This window comes from Ascaphus truei, chromosome 17 (genome assembly GCF_040206685.1).
Source record: "Ascaphus truei isolate aAscTru1 chromosome 17, aAscTru1.hap1, whole genome shotgun sequence".
Taxonomy (NCBI): domain Eukaryota; kingdom Metazoa; phylum Chordata; class Amphibia; order Anura; family Ascaphidae; genus Ascaphus; species Ascaphus truei.
The window spans coordinates 14,586,908-14,606,811 of NC_134499.1; the positions used below are offsets into that span (position 1 = coordinate 14,586,908).

Genomic DNA, 19,904 nt, shown 5'->3' on the forward strand with positions numbered 1-19,904 from the left:
ATTGAAAAATTATCAAAAATAGAGATATGGTTGGGGAAGCCAACTATTCTCTAGCAAGAAGCACACCAGTAGTGCACCAATAGTGTGCTTCTTGCTAGAGAATAGTTGGTATCTCTATTTTTGATAATGGGTATGCGTTAACCTCCGAGAAAGTCATGTCGGTTACTGATTTAGATAACACAGCGATATGAGCCGTGACTTATCCAAGCTTAGTGGATCTCGTCGTTAGTGGGATATAAAAAATTATGCTAGGCAGAACAGCTGGGCCCCAATTCCCACACTGTAATACTGTATATTCTTGTATTTTAGGACTGTTAACGGTGTCACAAGTGTTGGTACAGTGAAGGAAAAGGCTGAAGCAAAGCAACAGTATCAAAAAGCCGTTTCAAAGGGTCAAAGTGCCGGTCTGGTTCAGTAAGTGTTATCTATCTCCTATCTAGTAATATTCTACCAGTTAATGTGCCCAATAATGCACCAAAATCATGGATTTTAAAACTTGCGGCTCCTTAGAATTTAATTCAATTGCAAATTGCACGATAGGGTATTAAAACTTGCGCCAGTGGTATCACATTACCGCGTGATGATGGATGCGTAATATTGGTTACATCTGTAGAAAAGCAATTTTACCGCATTTTCACCTGCACCAATATGAGTTTATTAATCATGCCCTTTGGTCTACTTTTTGACCCATACAGTATCTGTCATCTTGCACTTTGGATAATGTCGAAGGGAGAAGTTAAGGTGAAATTACATGATGCACAGTTTCCATTCAATCCGCATCAAAAAATCAACCAACTTTAAGGTGGCAGAAGAGTTTGGCTTCTAATATTCTGCACCAGATATAAAAATGGGTTTCTTACATTAGATGCAACTGAATCAAAAGCAATGCATCAAAACACACTATGCTAAGCTGCAACACATGAAAGGGGGCAAAAAGTGTGCTTGAAAGGACTAAAGTTTGGATATTTGCAGCTTTCCAAAAAGCAATGTATTAATTGATGCTGTAACTATGTATGTTTGGGTGATTGCTGTGATTTTTGCTATTGTTTTTGCGAAATTCTATGCAACTAAAGTTCCCTTTTTCTCATAAATAAAATCAGTAATTAATCCACTAAATAGCCAATGCAAGCGTCAGATGAAAATCAAAATGAGACACCGGACTCCGATGATAAAGACACAGCACTGCTGATTTGAATATCCATGTTGTCTGTATCAAGCAGACAGATGAATACTTTAAGGCTACACTTTTAGACCCTATACACTAAACAGACAGAATCACCAGAGGTGAATGACACAGAGGAAATAGCTGCTGACAAAAGGTGGCCCTAAGAGAAATTCACTCTCCAACAAACAGGCAATAGCCTCCAGATCCTCAATACTTCCTGCTGCCTCCAATGCTCATTCCATAGAGCGAGGTTGAAGGTTGGATGGAATTATTAACTCCCGCAAGCTCAACTTGGATACAACCTGATGATAAGGAGGTTCCAGCTACCAGCGGGACATCTGGCGCACCAAAAATGTCCACCGCGCACACTCCCGCGCCCATCCACCCGCTCTGCAGAGCGTGCGCTCCCGGGCACGGCACCCGACGACTGCTCAACACACCAGCTCCAATAAGCACATGTTTAAATGTCCCACGCGGGACCGCTACACTGCCTAGACAGCCCGCTTCGATGCGCCATCTTCAAAATGTCCCGTGCGGATATTGGGGCCGTGCACGTTGGACATTTTTGGAGTGCAAAGAAATGTCTCGGCGGTGAAATGCGTGATGGTGGAGCGCTGGTGGCATTTTGGCCACAGCCAAATGTCCTAGACTACTTCTCTAGTGGGCCCACATGGTGTGATCTCCGGCGTTTCCTTTGATTGCATCTCATATATGGATACCTCTGGGTTCCTGATTCAATGACATCTGGGAGGGCGTGGATCGCTGGTTTAGCCGATGTGAGGAGCGTTGCTGAACGTAACTCCACTGCCTGATGGATATACAAGGTATATACTTGCATCAGGCAGTGGAGTTACTTTTAATGACGCTCCTCACATCTCCTAAACCAGCGAGCTATCCACGTGAGAGCTTGATCCGCTGGAAACACCGGGGACAGCACCACACGGTCCCACCAGAGAAGATGCTGCTTCCAGGGATGGATAGATGATCCGTTGACCAGATGCTTCATAGTCATACTGACCTTATAGAAACTATTTTATGGCAGAAAAAATGCGCAATGGTTCGGGGCATTTTGTTCTGCAATAAAAAAGTTTATATAATGTCTTTGTGACTATGAAATTCTGTTCCTGAGTGCGACAGACACCGTTGTCTTCTTCTACATACAGTAAGTGTGCACACATATAAAGTTTGAAATTTTATGTACAGTAGCTGTTTATTACATTATTATTATTTGATGAGACAGCTGCCATAAATTATAGGCCAGTTTATCATAACTTACCGAGTGTTATTGTACTAATACGATTTTGGAATAAACATAGATCTACGGGAAGAAAAATGGAAAACTTTAAAGTTTCGGTGAATGTTGCGGCCGGTGCCACAGTCACATTTAAGTTGACTTATGAAGAGCTATTGAAGCGTTATCTTGGAAATTATGAATTGTATTTGAGAGTTAGACCTAAACAGCTTGTGCAAAACTTTCAGGTGAGTACAACGTGCATCTTCTAGCTCTGCTTTGCAATACTAGCTTCTGAAAGCCCCGTGTGCAATCTGCACCAGATATAGCAAAGAAGAAACTGTTGATTGCAGTACAATAGGTTTAATTGAGATCAGATTTGTTTTGCCCCAGAATTGCATGCGCACACACACACACACACACACACACACACACACACACACACACACACACACACACACACACACACACACACACACACACACACACACACACACATTATATATATATACAGTATATATATATATATATATATATATATATATTTCCCCATACAATGTGTTCCATAAGTTTCATTAAGTTGAGTCCTAGTTTTCCAGCTCTCAGTATTATAGTCACTCGAATAGTCAAATTCAATCATTTAGTCCCATTTCTAAGTATTTCTGTGCAATATGATATATTTCAGCACCCGAAAACACCTCAGTCATTCATGTGCCGATCCCTTGTCAGATGGTCTTGTTTCTTCTAAATACCCTCCATCCCATCTTCTTTTTCCTATTGATTCTATTCAAAAGGTTCCCAGCCAATGTTACTTCTTGGCCAAGGTAGACATAACCTTTGCCTTCTAATTCTATTGCTTTCATTTTGATCTTTGAAGAGTTGACACATATGTTGAGCATCACTTTGGTCTCGCTGAGATTTATATGGAGGCCACTTTCTTACTTGCTTCGGCGAGTTCTCCGATTTGTTGCTGGAGGTCTTCTGGGGTTTGTGGCAAAAATAACAATGTCATCTGCAAATTGTAGGTGACCCAAGTATTTACCATTGATTTTGATTTCTTTTTCTTCCCTGTCCAATGTCTGGATCAATTCTTCGTGCTGCTGTGAAAAGCTTTGGTGACATTATACCTCACTGTCGCACTCCCGGGTTGACCCTTATCTTGTGTTAAACACCTATGACGGTAGTCAGGCAAGCTGGAGTCAGGGCAGGCGGCGTAGTCAAATAAAATCACACAGGAATGCTGGAAACAATGGCAGAGACAACAGGGACATGCTGGCTTATATACTGTAGAAAGCCAGGCAGTGTGCCAATGTGGTGGCTCTGTAACAGTAACGGGCACACAGACAGTGGAGCTATCCAGCGGCTTATCCCGCTCACTACCAGATCTGCCGCCCTGATTAGAAGAGGTACGAGGTTCAGGTTACTTCGGGTGTAGAATGTTGCTTGTATCTTCATGTAATCTAATGGTTAATGTGGCATTCTCATGGATATTCTTTATAAAATGTCAATGTATGCTTTTTTGACATGTTATCTTCTTAATGCATTTAGAACCGTCGAGGTGTAGACAGAATTAAATGCTTTTTTGTAATGTACGTATCCCACGATGAGTGGTGGATTGTATTCAATACTTCGGGAAATCACTTCTGGTAGAACTTGGATGTGATCCATTGTGTTTTACCATCTTCAAAATCCTACTTGTTCTCTAGGCTGGGTTGAAGTCGGGGTCTGTTGCAGCCAATTAGTGAGTATCTTCGTAAGAACCTTGTAAGCGATTGGCAGTAGACTGATTGGTCTTTAGTTTTTGAGGTCTTTTTCTTCTCTTGTGGATGAAGATAACTACAGTATGGCATTGCTCCATTGTTTTGGAATTTCCCTGTTCTTAAAGCAGCATGTAAAGGGTCTTGCAAGGATTTTCTCTACTTCTTCCCCAGCTTCTTTAAAGATTTCAGTTGTTATTCCATCTTCCCTAAATTACCAATTGATCATATACAAAATGCATCTACAGCAGAAGAGTTTAGTTTGTATAGATTGGATATTATTTATCCTGAGGACTGTTGTATGGATACCAAGGATGAAATATATAAATATATAGAGAGTGGAGAAAAAGGAAGGAATATATTTCAGTAATTTAAACCGGAAGCAGCAGTTATTAAAGCATACAGCTTTTATTTAACCTCTGGGGATTCTTAGCACCCTCGGCCTTCATGCCTTCTTCCTAAACACTGTCAAAAGCGAGGGACAATCCAGCCCCCAGAGAATGAGAGCCATAGCTTGTGTGTTTGTTCCATATTTGGGGGTTGAGGACCTATTTGCCCTGCTGGCCTGATTTGCATGTTCTCAAGAACCTTTCCCACTTTAGCCAGGTCTATTGTGTACGCTCATAGTATGGATGAACCTAATAGCACAAGTGCCACCCTTGTTGCCACTTTAGACAGTGAGATAAGGATTTGAGGTGTGTGTGTGTGTATATATACACATACATATATAGTATTATATGTCTTTATTTATATAGCACCAAAAGTGTACTCAGCACTTCACAAAGAATACAGTACAGGGAGAGATAGATATATAAAAAACAGTGTGTCCCCCCAATCACATATCGGGGCCATTACTGGGTATTTGTGATGCATACCTGCTGGTAACAAGAGGGCTGAGTCGTCTGCGGTAACCTTGGGACACCGGAACAGGCTTCTGGGGTCCATACCCCACGTAATACTTAGCAGTGCAGTGCCTCCATCTGCCGTAGGCTCCAGGGATATGGAGGTTGATCTCCCACGGTAGAACTGTAACTCTCCCCCCAATAAGATCACACACCAGGCAGGAGGTATATTGCAAAACAGGAAAGGATTTATTACTACTCTTATTGCAGTAATACAGGTACTCAGCAGTGACCTGCTGGATCACAGTCTCTTCTCCCAGATATCACCAAAGATAGTACCTGGACAGTCACTAAAGGCCTAGGGCACCCTCAGCCGTCCTAGCTCTACCCCACCTTCCTAGCAGAGGTTTAGTCACTCTCCTCCTCCCTGGAGGGAAGAGCACATGGGAAGGCCCCAATCTCAGGCTCCCAGTCGTTACCTGCCTCCCTCATGGGGAAGGACAACACCACTTTAGGGAGGTCCTGCCCTTAAGTACAGCTAGAGGGCGGACATCCCGTTGGCCGAGCCACAACAGGATATGCCACCCCCTGCCGTCACTCAAGCGCAGCACCAAAAGATGAAGGGGGAAAACCCATAATAACTACTGGCAAACCTGTGAACACCAGGGTTTACTGCCAGCCCATTGGGTAGATTTAGTAGCCAGGGGGTACCCCGCTACATACACATATATACACACACACACACACACACACACACACACACACACACACACACACACTTCTTGTTAAAGGTTCTTGTCATAATTGTGTTTTAGATAAATGTGGACATCATTGAACCTCAAGGAATTAGCTTCCTGAATGCTCATGGCACCTTTATCACCAATGAATTAACAGATGTGGTTAAAACAAATCGCACAGACACCAAGGTAATGCACTTGCAATCTATTTATCAATATAGAAATAAATTGAGTTTGAAGAAAACAACTATCTTTTCTAATTGAAACAAATCATGTCTAATTTGTAGGCTCACATTGTATTCAAACCAACATTGGACCAGCAGCGTACATGCCCGGCTTGTGCAGAAACACTTTTAAATGGAGACTTTGTAATAAAATATGATGTCAAGAGGAACTTTTCAGCTGGGAATATTCAGGTAATTTGTGGTGCTTATTGTAAACAAATATTTGAAGTTGATGTTACAAGAAAGGGACGTTAAGTTATAAACAAGATCTAGCGCTCAAGCTTTGCCAGAATGACTGGTTGTCCCGAGTCTCCTATTTGTGGCTGAGATTAGGATGTATGTAGCGTTACGAGGTTGACTGGAGGCAGGGCCGGCCTTTGGGCAAGGTGAGCATGGTGCCCACCTTGGGCCCCCGTGCAGTCGGGGGCCCGCACTCCCTCCTCTCGGCTCCGGGATCCAACTGCCCGTTGAGTTTTAGTTTGTGTGTGTGTGTGTATTTTTTTTACATTTTATTATTTAAAAATGGGAAATGTAAAACGAAAAAAAAAAAATATTTAGAAGGAGAAAAAAAAATGTTTTGATAAACAATGTATTAAGGTTTTTTTTTATTTAAAGCTTGGTGGTGGTGGGGGGGGGGGGGGGGGTTCTGTTAATTTACCAGATTAGGTCCATGGTATCAGGATTTTGCCATATTTCCTAATCAGTGTTGGGCCACTGAATTTTGCATACACACTCCCAAGTTCATGTTTTCTGGGTCCCGAGCCACAGCAATACTGGGATTTCTTGATATGTAACAGGCCAATCTTCGGTTTTGTTTAATAACTGGGGTTTTATTGTTTGTTAAAAAAAAGTGGTGACCTTATTCCTCAAAATCAGTGTTGTATGCTTTATGTGTTTGGATTTGGAGAGCAGCAGGCTCTTCAGAATACCCTAGCCATGTATTATAAAAGGTAAGAAGCATTTTGTTTCTATAGCAACCATTTACAAAGTCACATTACCTTCTGAAAGGCCCAGCCAGACCCATTTTTGAGCCCTGCCCTCTCTCTAGCAGTGCACCAATTGTATCTAGTGACTGCCTGGTCACCTGATCTTCCCCAGAGGTCTTTGCATATTTGGTCCTCTTCTGCTGCGCTGAAAGACATTTAGTGAACCCCCGAGCCAAATCTTCACAGATCGATCTCAGGAGAATGGATTGATCGGCAACGTAGTGTGAATGGTTGTGTCCACATGAGAAAAAAAAAACCATCAGTAAGTCAGACAGCGACAAGACAAGTATTCGTTGCTAAACCTGGACAGGTTTATTCCTTTGACAGTTTGTACTTGTGATCCAGATCACACATAGAAGAAACAAGAAAACAGCAAACAGAAAGACTTGGTTTAGAATACGATTGCAGGTTTTCTTTAAGCTCACCAGATGGATTTCCATGTAACAGCTCTTTAAGGGGACAGGCGCAGCAGACCCCGGCAAGAATGGAGCTTTGCCGTAGCATCTGCCGTGAAGTGCAACCTTCACCTTCTCTCTGATCTGCCAACTGATCCCTCCTTAAATAGTATCAGCCACCTGGTTATTCCAGGACTAAACCAAGTCTGGCCAATTACACAGGGGAAACGGCGCACGGCGCACGGCTATTCTCGGCCAGTCTTCCCGCGCCTCGGGCGCTTTCAATAGATAAGCGCCATTAGCGCTTATCTATTGAAGCGGCCGCCGCCGCCGCACGGGAAACTCCGTTCAAATCGGACAAAAGTCAGCCGTTTAGCCCGCATTTAACTTGGCAAGCTTTAGAATAAAGCTGGCTGGGACAGTATGTATTATACCTGGCCATTAACGTATTAACCCCATTAATTCCTGCTAGAACTGCCTGCATGTGTAAAATACATTATGTAGTGTGAAACCTAATAAACCATTCCTGCACTAATTTGACAGCCTTCAAGAGACCAATTGAGAAGTTAGTAAAGTTTTGGGAAAAATAGAGAGAAGATAGCTGGGCACAGCAAAAAGAAAACAGAAAAGACAGACACAAGTGGTGCACTGATTGCAAGAAAACAAATATGTATTTTACTTTACACAAAAATGTACAAGCAGCCCTGTCACACTTAGCTAATTACTTAACATTGTGGGGATTGTATTGCTGCACATATTAAAGGGGGTTGGGAATTATTTATATAAAAAAAGGCAGCTTGGACTGCTGCTTTAAGTAATGTTGACAATCCTCCTTTATGTTTGGACTTACTTTTTATTGGTTTATTAAAGCTATCCAATAATTGAAGTCATAGGTTTTGCTGTGTCTTGTAGTAATGGTACTTGACTATTGTCCTGTGATGTCTGTAAGTAGCTGAATTTAGGAATAGTATATGAAGAAGCATGATAAAAGTCACTTGTTAAAAGTCACTTGTTAACGAGTGACTTTTATTAGCGTTTTTAAAATACAGGTGTAACAACCTTTATTGTTCTCTCTGGAGTGACATGTCGGGATATATTGTCACTGAAATCTATGTATTTGCTAAATTATAATGGGATATGTTGCGTTTTCTGGTGGAACACTGTAATGTGCTATAGTTATCAGCAATTTTTATGCTCAGAATATTATTATGCCGGAATACATTATGGTAATTTCTTCAGGTTTTTAACAAGGCAGATTTGCTGTTTATTAATGAATCCACACAATACTGTTTTTTTTCACAGACTGTCAATGGATATTTTGTGCATTACTTTGCTCCCACTGATCTTCAAAGGGTACCAAAGAATGTAATGTTTGTCATCGATCGCAGTGGCTCAATGCATGGGCAGAAAATAAAACAGGTAATTCTACATAATATTGATAAGAATTATATAATAAAATGATAGTGTTTAGGTGTGGCATGAATCAACTTGGGGTCCACAGAGATATATAAATTTACTTTTACTGTTATACAAGGGGAGGGAGACAATTCAAGGTAGTCCCTTTCAGCAGGTACTGTACATACATTACCACCAATTGTATATTGTGTCATTAGTATTGACTCCACTACATAGATCAAATAGGAAACAAACCAATTATACAGTATAGTCAATAGCATGGGATACGTGAAAATGTAAAAGCACTATGTGGGCTAAAATACAGTTAAAACCGGTTTTAAAAAAACATCCAATAGTAAAAACATTAGAAAAGTTCAAGGAAACAAAAAAAAACTTCCTAATCTTATTGCGGCAGTGAAAGTTATAACCATCTTTCTCCTGGGGGAAGAAATATCTCAATTACTCCTATGATTACATGTGTGAAGGGGGACCTGCTGAGAAGCTCTAGCTTTATGTGGTTGCAGGTGTAACCGGATTTGGCCAAAATATTGCGCTTAATGACCAATACTTATGAGAACAAAAACATTAGAAATCGAGAGGGAGGAGAGAGAAGAGAGGAGACCAAAACGTTGAGTCAATAAATTTTTTTTTTTTGCATATAGGAGTGCCTGTCCCTTTTTTCCAGTACGCACCCTTCCTTTACCCTTATTTTTTTTTTGCTTTGTGCATGCCCTGTTTCTGACTATATATATATATATATATTATATATATATATATATATATATATATACATACCCTATTCATTTCAGTTATGGTGGGTGAAAAAGGCAACAACAAAACTCCACCGTTAGCAACCTCACACTGATGATACACATCAAGGTTGAAACATATCTGTGAGTGGTTTGACTTGTTTTTCTAGTCCCATGCTGTGCTTATAAGCTGTGTGAATGGCGATGCATTTGCTTAAATGGGCTCCATGTGAATGGATATTCCAGGCAAAAGGGGACACACTGTGTGCTCATTTGCATGTAGTTTCCCAGAATCCCTTGCTGCAGTGGGAGCACTGTATGCTAGGTGATAATGGTTGAAAGGCAGGGTTGCAGACCTGTCTAAGACATATGAATGTGCTCACAAGTGATATTCTTTATTGGTTCTATATATACATATCTATATAGATATATATTTATTCAATCCTTTTACCAGCAGCACACTTTTAAAGGGAGCAGCGCTGTAATATGTACAGTCTCCCACCCATAAGTATATAACAAATGTTTTTAAGCTATTATGTAAACATGATTTGAGACTTGGTAGGTGTTTAATTTTCTTTAGCTACAGCCTTTAGTATAGGATATGTGTTCAACAAGAGCTTATATAGCTCGAAGCCCCATCTAAAAGGGTAAAGAAAACGCGTGAATAACACATTTTCCCCCATTAAGAGGCTCATAAAACAAAAGGAAATATTGTTTGTTAGCACGGTGAGAGACTATATGTTTAGGGAAGCAAATGATACTGTAAATGTATTTACATGTTATTTTATGGACAGCGACATGGGATTGCACCTTTAACATGGGATTGATCTTTTATGTTCTATCTATATCTATAAAACTCAAAAGATGTTTGTCTGTGGGTTTGTGCTCGCTCTCATTGGCTGACTGCGGGGCGGGTCTTGGCTGTCATTGGCTCTTATTGCCTGACTACGGGGCGGGCCTTGGCTCTCATGGTCTCTGAGTGCAAGGCAGGGTGATGTCATTAAAAACACACAGAGAGAGGGGAGATACATATAATATATATATATATATATATATATATTTATATATATATATATATTATATACACACAGAGAGAGGGGCGATACATATATTATATACACTCACCGAGAGAGGGGAGACACACACACTCACTCACTATATACTCACACACACACACTATACACACACACACACACACACACACACACACACACACACACACGTAACGGGTATTCCCCCTACCCCAATCGCAGATAGAGTGCATGTGAGGGGGAACATATATGTTACCAGGTGTGGTGCGTATACCTGCAGGTTCACAGGAGGCCTGAGCCTCCGCTGATGGGAACCTGGGGTGAATCTTCTGGAACGATCTTACTTACAGCGCCTCCACCTGTGTAGGATTCTAAGAGTGTAGAATATACCCCATACAGGACCCACATATAGTAACCACATACACAGGAGTACAAGTATGACAGTTTACTATATGCAGAATAACCATACATCACACATCATCAAAAATAACTGTGTCACTCTATAACACTACTCCCTATGGGTGATAACCCCACACTATGTACCAAAGTCCCAAATGTCCACTAAGAGACCCAGAACCTATAGGCGGGATCAGCGCCTGATGTACCGGTTTTGTTGGTGCACGTATAATACGATACTTACCCCAGCACCTGGGGCTGCAGATTCTTCACAAAGGATCCGCTGCTCTGCGATATCCTTTGCGACGTCCTGAAACTCTGCCTGGCGGTGGGTGGCTCCCGTATGGAGTGATCCACCTTTGGAAAGTCTCTTGCTGTAGAGCCTGTCTGAGCCGAGACGCAGGCCGCGATCACTGCGTGCAACTGGCACCGGTGATATCACATAGAACTGGGTACTATAGAAAGCAAACCCCCCCCTTGCACTGAAAGGGGCCTTTCCTGAAACTGCCAAACGAACTGCAGTGCTGCACTGCAAAGCAACACTGTCTCTTCTTGTCAGAGTACACAGCACTGCAGCCGTGTCTCTGACTAAACTCACACTCAGCTAAGAGCAGGGTACCTACCTAAGGCTGCGTCCATAGATGGACCAGCTGTGCTGAGGCGTGCGGATGCTCCGCGCTGAGCCCCTGCATCCTCAATGAGGATGCCTTGAGAGGGGGCTCACGCGAGCGTCCGCAGGCGTGCTGAGGAGTTGGAGGTTTCAGCCGAGCGCCAAGCTGTTTTTCAGCGCGCTGTCGGCTGAAAACCTCCAATCACAGCACAGCAGCGTCAACGTCACGGCGCCGTGACATTGACGTCAGTGCGTCGCGGGCGATGGGCCCAGCGACGTCACTGCCCCGCCTCCAACCGGCTCCCCCCGCGCACGCTGGCTCGCCTGCAAGTTTTTTGCAATCGCGCTGACTGAAGCAGGCGAGCCTCAGCGTTAGCGCGCCTCCTCTCTCCCCACACCTCTATGGCCCGGGCCTAAGGGGCCTTCCCTATGAACTTACCCACTAACCTAGTGGGGAGTGGGGCCTGCCTGGGGTATTCTCTGTGGCCTAGTACAGCAGAGCTCTGCTATCTGTAGACTACCTTCCCCAATCGCTTCCTGGATCCAACTGACACTCCCTGTCTGCACACAACAATGTATCTTCTTTGCTGCAGGAGAATCTGTAAACCCTATTGGCTTCAATGCAGCACGTGATAGGGGTGAAAGGGCAGTTCCAAGAGGCTGCTGGGAATTGTAGTCCACTCAGGACCTCTTTTTCATTTGGCCGCGTGTGTGAACTGTAATGGCCTCCACCGCTGCTAACTGCGCATGTGCGAACTGGGGGATGTCCCTGACTATGGAGTGCCTCTTCCCACTCCCTGTAATGGCCGTCGTGTTGCTTCGGGGGCTATACTGCGCTTGCGCGAGCTTCCGCGCATGCGCAAACGCACACAAGATGGCGGCGCCCTGCAGCTGATGTCGCCGAGAGCCCCCGGTGACGCGATCACCCCTGCAACTGCCCTCACGCTGTCGCAGGTAAGAGAGAGAGAACCGAATGTCTGGGGAACCAGAGGGGACCTGGCTACATTCACACACACACTATATACACACACAGAGAGAGGGGGGAGCAGAGACGGGGGGGGGGGGGGGGGAGCGGGAACATTACATCCCGGGCAATGCCGGGTATATCAGCTAGTTTTCTATAAAAAAAAGGTGTGAAAAGTTGAATCCTTATTCGTGTCACCGTGTTTATTTTAATGAACAATTACATAGTACTGCTTGAAAGCAACTGTATTCTTTATTATAATTGTGGTACAGCTTATTTTGGTGTCTGGTGTTGTTTTTAGACTTTTGAAGCTTTCTTAAAAATCCTGGAGGATATGCCGCCTGAAGATTTTTTGGGGATTTTAGCATTTGATGACAAAGTTGAGACATGGAAAACATCTCTTGTTAAAGCAGTGCCAGCTAACATAGAAAAAGCAAAACAATTTGTATCAAAAATCACTGCAAGAGGAGGTAAGTAATATTTATATATATATATATATATATATATATGCTCCTTTTTTGTGTTTTCTCCCATGATATTTTACAATATGACCGATCAATATTAATTTTTTTCCTTCTGTACAAAGATTTTATGGAAGCCTTCTCTTGATTATGTTGAAAGTAATTATTTCGGTATTAATACACCACTTGAACTAAGAATACTGTGTATGTATGTATCTGCATATTTTAAATCCATTATATTAGCTAATAAGCCGTGTTAAAATGATCTCTATTTTTCCTTCATTTTCCACCTGCTTTTTCTTTGGCTATTATAGTTGATTTTAAAGCAGAGATCACCCCAAAAAGTTTTAATTTTATTTGTTACCTTAAATGAATTTAGGTGTGCTTCTGACTTGGTGTGATCCCCTAACCTCCAGGGACACCTGTTCAAAGGCAGGTTTTACAGAATAAGTGCCGAATTGCAGAATAAGTGCAGAATTGCAGAATAAGTGCCGAATTGCAGAATGGCAGTTTGTGTTGAAATAAAAACAAAAATACTAAATCATAATAAGCAATAACTGACAACCATCTATTTTAAATCACTACGTCTTTCACTTAAAACTGCAGACCAAGCAATATCCTACATGTGTTTTTTTTTTAAATAAATCAGTTTTGTACTATGAGAAAATACTTGTAGCGTTTTTTTAAAAACCGTTTTTAAAGACATTTTGAATGTATTATAATGTAGTAAGCATTTTTTGTTCTTATAACAACCATTTCCAAAGTCCCATCCCCTTCCCCTTCTGAAACAGGCTCTGGCACACCTGTTTTTGAACCCTCCCCTCTCTCTGGCAGTGCACCAATTGTATCTAGTGACAGCCTGGTCACATGATCTTCCCATGAAAATAACAGAAGAAAGTGACAGAGGTCACGACAGTCCCCTATTAGTTGCACTCTAGGCAAAGTCAAGGTAAATACCATAAAGATATTAATATCCACAGTATGGACTCAAAGTCCCAGATGGAATAGAACAGATGCTTAAGGATACAATATCCAATGAAAGACTGATATGTCTGAAATAATAACATATAATCCAAATAAAAGGACCATATATGCCCACAGTAAATGTCTCATAGCCTAAAGTATAACAGTGACATCCACTGATAAAATCCAAAAAGAAAAAAACTTGAATAAACCCTAATAACGCCGAAAAGCAAGTGACATAACAATAAAACAATGTTTGTAATGTTAAAATGCCCCTGTAAGGGGAGCGGGTGGGAGGAGGGTAGCAACAAATCGGATAGGGAAAATCACTATTGACTATAATAGTAATAGCATATTTGTGGTGTAGTAATATCCCTAATGTGGCTACCTGTCACGCCTTTATGCCCGTTGACCTGACAAGACCCCAATACTGAGGTGGGAATGGTATTACCACACACCCACAGCAGTGAGGGTGAGCCCGGAGTGTGGTATGGCGTTGCTGGGCCTGTTGGAAGATAGTTAGTATACTTGCAACGCCTTGGTGGTGTAGCGTAAGAATAGTGGTGTCCGTGCGCCAGAGTCCAGGGATCCAGAAATCAGAGTAGTCAAGTTCGTAAGCCAAGTCCAGGGGTTACAGAGGTCAGCAAGGTAGAGTTCGTAAGCAGGGTTCAAAGGGCAACAGAGAGTAGAGTAGTCCAGGACGAGCAGGGGTCAAACCAGGGAAATCCAGAGATAAGCAGGAGCAGGAACAGGCTGGAACACAGAGAGAGCAAAGCATAGGACTGCACACACAAGGATAACAGAAGCTATGCAGATCAATGATAGAAAGGACAGACAGGGTGTAACAGGGGACTTATCCCTGTTCACAAATGTGCCTCTAATCCAGCAGTGTGGTGGTCAACGGCTGGTAGCAAATTAACTAACACCACCTGCCTGATTAGAGGTGGTAGAAAAAGCCTGCCTTTGAGACAGGAAGTAATCCCTTAGCTGTGACTGAGAGCTGAACTTGGGAGAGAGAGCCGAGATTGTCTTTGACTCTCACAACAGTCTTGAGCCCTGCCAGAAGAAACAGCAGAGCTGCTTACAAGACACAGGGAAAACTTCTAAACCTGAATGCTGACACACCCTGAGGGAAGGGAGCTGAACCAGAGAAGATTTTCCCTCCAAGGAACAGATAAGACTTTCATTATTATGATACTGCTTATATCTGGTTATTTCATGCTATATGTTTTGGGGCTGCGAGACATGCTTGACTTATGGAGCTGTGAATTAATTGCATGGAATTTTCACTAGAGATACTCCCAAGTGAATAGAAGCTTTGTTCCCCCCCCCCCCCTGTGTTTGGATGATTTCCTGATAAAAAGGAAAAGGCACAATAAAGCCTATTATAATGTCACCTTATAAAGTCTCCATTTGTGTACCTCTGTGAACGTCCGTCTACATATGGTGTCCGAAGTGGGACAAGAGTTGTCTTTGAAGTTAAAAAGGACCGGAGATTTTTATGTGAAATTTTTGTTGTTATGTTTTTTGCCTACAAACAGTCTGAGGAAAAAACCTCATGCAGCAGAGATCAGAGTTAAAGGGATACACACCACTGAAACCACACTGCACTGAAACTTACAAAACCAAAGATGGACTCTTTGCCCCAATCCCTAGAGGAGAGAGACTGCTGAAGTAGCTAAACCTTATTTTGCCTATCACAAAGTGTAATATGGTCATTGAAATAGGGGGTTTGCCTTCCAGCCATAGTCAGGGTTCAAGAAGTGAGTCAGCCCTTAAAAGCGATAGGTGTTTGTTGTTTTCAAAAGTTTCGCTGAAGCAGTGAATACAGATGGTGACCCACGAGTGGTACTGATTTTGAAAATAAAGGTTGCCACACCGCATAGGACTACCAGCTGTGAATGGAGTATATGCAGAAAAGTGTGAAAATTGATACAAGACTGTGCTGAAGCAGGGGAATTTTTAGCAAACAAATGCTGAGTGTAAAATTGCCCTATAGGGGAAAAAGTGATTTCTGAACTGTGTAAAAGGTTTTTCAAAACCAATTGCTGAATGTTGAGTCACCCTGCCGGGAATGAAAGAAATAGTCCACAGCAAAGAATGTTTTTTTTCTGCAAGTAAAAAAGTCTGCCTATATATATCTTGGGAGCAAAAACAGACACCCAAAGTGTGAAGTGTGAATGCCATAATACCCAAAGATAAGACTGAAAATTACTGAACTCAGGCAGAAAACCAAATTCTGTTGCTGAAGCGGAGAGATTGCACCTAGCAAATAAATGGTGTAGAGCAAATAGACTTTTTTTTTACCTAGCAACTGCACATCTTGTATACCTGATAAGAGAAAATGCATGCACAGTACTGCTGATAGTGAAAAAAAAAAAAAATTCCCAAGAAAGAAAAGTCTACAGAGATGCCTGTGAGAGCTACGACCTTTACAAGCAAAATATGCCCACCTGTAGGACTACCACAATTGGGGGTTCTAGCAAATACAGTGGCAACAGCTGCAATAGCGCCACCTGAGGTCAGGAAGAAAATTACACCTGATAGCCTAAAAATGGAGGACAAGATGCAGCGTTCCTGTAATGAACCCTACCCCACGGAAGAGTGGCCCTTCCAGTCCAATAAAGAGGAAGACATCTCTTACGGGGAACCCGAACCGAGTCACACCCACAAAACACCCCAAGAATGGTGGGGGAGCCTGAACTCGGCACAAACGGAAAAGACCGCTCCCTTTGATGACGAAAATGATCAACAGGAGACAGAGCGGGAGCAGCAGATCACCCAATATCTCTGTCAGCTAAAGCAACTGCAAGAAAAGCCTGGCGTATATAATGAAGCTGATAAAATTTCAAATGAAGATGGAGACCCCAATATCCCTGAAGGGACGGTGTCATCCAAATCAAAAAGGCGGAAAAAGAAAAGCGGTTCTTCACTTACCGTGGAAGGAACAGACACGTCTGCAGGTCCTGTGGAGGAAAAGGGGGACCGAGTTGCCCTGCAGCCTAGAGAAAATGGAGAATTCGTCCCGCGGGTAACCGAATATCCAGAGGGCCCAAGGCAGAAGTCGTGTACCCCAAAGAAGTGTCTGTCCGGTGCCAACAGTGAGGAACCCTCAACCAACCATCCCAGGGAAGTTGAGCCGGAACCAGTGAGTGACGATCCCTTGACCAGCCCTGAAGATGCCCTGAAAAATGCCAGGCATGACTCTGAGATGCTCTGTGAACAATTGAAACAAAAGGAAGATGATTACACAGAGCTACAGAAAAATAACGTGAGGCTACAAAAAGATGTGCTCACAATTTACTCTTTAGCCAGGACAGAATTGGACGATCTCAAGACTGAGCTAGATACTGCAAAGGCTACTATTTCCGCCATGGATGAAAAGCAGAGCCAATCTGATAATATGGTGGCTACGCTAAAGCGGAAGTATGAGGAGGCACTGAAGCAGATGACAGTCTTCCAGCAAGAGGTTTACACTCTTCGTATAGAGCTGAATGCCTCACAACAGGAGGTCAACAGTATCCGGATAGAAGTGGACGTATCTCAGAAAGAGGTTCAGACACTCCGCAGAGCACTTGATGCCTCACATCATGAGACCAACAGCTGCCGCACAGACCTGGAAGTTTCCAGAAAGGAACTACAAAGTCTCACTGAGGAGCTGGACATTGCCAAAGAAACTATTGGTAATCTTGATACAGATCTCAAAGTCTCTTAGAAGGAGATTCAGACCCTCAACCTAGAGGAGGAAGTCTCACGCCAGGAGAGTGTCATTCTCAAAGCAGATGTGCGTAAATGGAAGGAGGACTGCAAAGAAGCCCTGAAGAATACAGAGACTGAAAAAAGAGAAAATTCAAGATTATAAAGAGAAAACTTAAAACTGAAAGAAGAAAATTTTCAGTTGACAGTAGAAGTCAAGGAAAAGATTGAAGCAGAGCACCGAATGCAGAACCAACTGCAAGGTCTGCATACACACCTCCAGTATGCTGAGGAGAAGCAGCAAACGCTACAGGAAGAAAAACTGCAGGCTGCTAAAGAGGTACAAGCGCTGCAGGAACGTCTGAATACCCAGTACGTCCCCACAGAGCAGTATGAGGAGCTAAAGGCCACGCTGCCCGTCTTCAGAGCATCATTGGAAGCGGAGCTTCGATACCAGGTGACTCTGTATGAGAGGGAGCGTGAGAAGGCTTAGAAACTGGAGCAAGAGCTGGAGAGACAGAGAGACTGTTCCATTCCCTTGAGTCAGTACACCAAGGAGAAAACAGACGCAGCGGCAACCTTGACGACAAAAATTACAGAGCTCCAGAATATGAAGGAGACTCTGATACAGACTCAGAGGAAGCAAAGTGTGCAGATAGATTCCCTGAGAAGAGACTTGCAAGACGCACTCAAACAGGTTGAGACTCTGCAGGCCAGTAACTTACAGATTCCTCCAATACGGAAAAAGGTATTGGCTCTGCCCAAGCACCAGTATCCCACAGTAACTAATGCCCGTGAGGACAAGGGTACAGTGAGAGTTCGGGACTCCACGCAACTTCAAAACAAAATTACGAAGTTTGAGCCACCTAAGAAAGCACTAGCCAAACCTACAGCTGCCCAACAGGCAACAAACAGAGGTAGGAGTGCAGAATCAAAGCCAGAAGAATCCTTAGCTGAGGAAGCTGAAAAAATAGGACGTTCTCTGGAAAAGGAGGTGGAGGTGCAACTCAGTCCCAAAGAAGCTGAACTGGCGACTCCGTGGTGTGGAGAAACTGCAGAAAGACCGCGTCAAGAGCAGAAAACTCTAAGAGCTAGTCCTAACTGCTCTACTGCACCGACACACTTTATTCGAGCAAATACCCAGTATGTACCTGGCAGATACCTGGAATGCGCCGCTCCTCACCTCTGACAAGCCCCATTGCGTTTGCCTTCCCAGCCTGGGTTCATGCCTGGCTGACGGGCGGCTGATCTGTTAAATGATAATGATTAGGATTTAATAGGCTGCAATGCTTCGCGTGTCTACCAGATGGCATAAATTCATGAATTGTAATGCAGTATATATATATATACTGTGCAGTATTGCAGCCAGCGGGAATAAAATGCTTCAATCCCTGCCTGGAAAATAACCAAATGCACTCGGGCAGAAAACAGTCACAAACCTCAATACACCCGGGTATACCCGAATTCGTGGGACTAGCCGAGCTCGAATAAAGTGTGTCGCCAGTGTACAACTGTTGCCATACACTTTGTCTACAAAAAGAGGAGTGCCCGACGCAACAGAAATCTCATGACCGCGCACACGATAAAAAGACTTTACGTGGAAAAAGTCCTCCTCGAGCGACTGAGGAGTGCTGATCTCAAGCACCTTCGGGAGGAGACAAAAATAAACTGGAGAAAGGGTTCCAATCCCAGCAGAACAGAGGGTTCTCTTCCTCCATCCACTCTCATTCAAGTCACAGAAAGATCTCGACTGAGAGTGGAAGGATGGGCTTTGGCCGTGGTAAGCCCGAGCTTCCCACAAACAGGGGAGGTATGTAACAGGGGACTTATTCCTGTTCACAAATGTGCCTCTAATCCAGCAGTGTGGTGGTTAACGGCTGGAACAAATTAACTAACACCACCTGCCTGATTAAAGGTGGTAGAAAAAGCCTGCCTTTGAGACAGGAAGTAATTCCTTAGTTGTGACTGAGAGCTGAACTTGGGAGAGAGAGCAGAGATTGTCTTTGACTCTCACAACAGTCTTGAGCCCTGCCAGAAGAAACAGCAGAGCTGCTTACAAGACACAGGGAAAACTTCTGAACCTGAATGCTGACACACCCTGAGGGAAGGGAGCTGAACCAGAGAAGATTTTCCCTCCAAGGAACAGATAAGACTTTCATTATTAAGAGACTGCTTATATCTGCTTATTTCATGCTATATGTTTTGGGGCTGCGAGACATGCTTGACTTATGGAGTTGTGAATTAATTGCATGGTATTTTCACTAGAGATACTCCAAAGTGAATAGAAGCTTTGTTCCCCCCC

At 43.2% G+C, this 19,904-nt stretch overlaps 1 protein-coding gene across 1 annotated transcript in view; it reads left to right on the forward strand.

Annotated features, from left to right (window-relative positions):
* Positions 1–19,904, forward strand: part of LOC142467778 (inter-alpha-trypsin inhibitor heavy chain H3-like) — a 63,997-nt gene that overhangs the window by 11,241 nt on the left and 32,852 nt on the right. The window contains exons 3-8 of the mRNA XM_075573640.1: positions 310–414; positions 2,482–2,644; positions 5,811–5,921; positions 6,020–6,148; positions 8,640–8,756; positions 12,784–12,952. Of these exons, the coding sequence (XP_075429755.1) occupies positions 310–414; positions 2,482–2,644; positions 5,811–5,921; positions 6,020–6,148; positions 8,640–8,756; positions 12,784–12,952 (794 nt within the window). The remainder of the gene's footprint in view (positions 1–309; positions 415–2,481; positions 2,645–5,810; positions 5,922–6,019; positions 6,149–8,639; positions 8,757–12,783; positions 12,953–19,904) is intronic.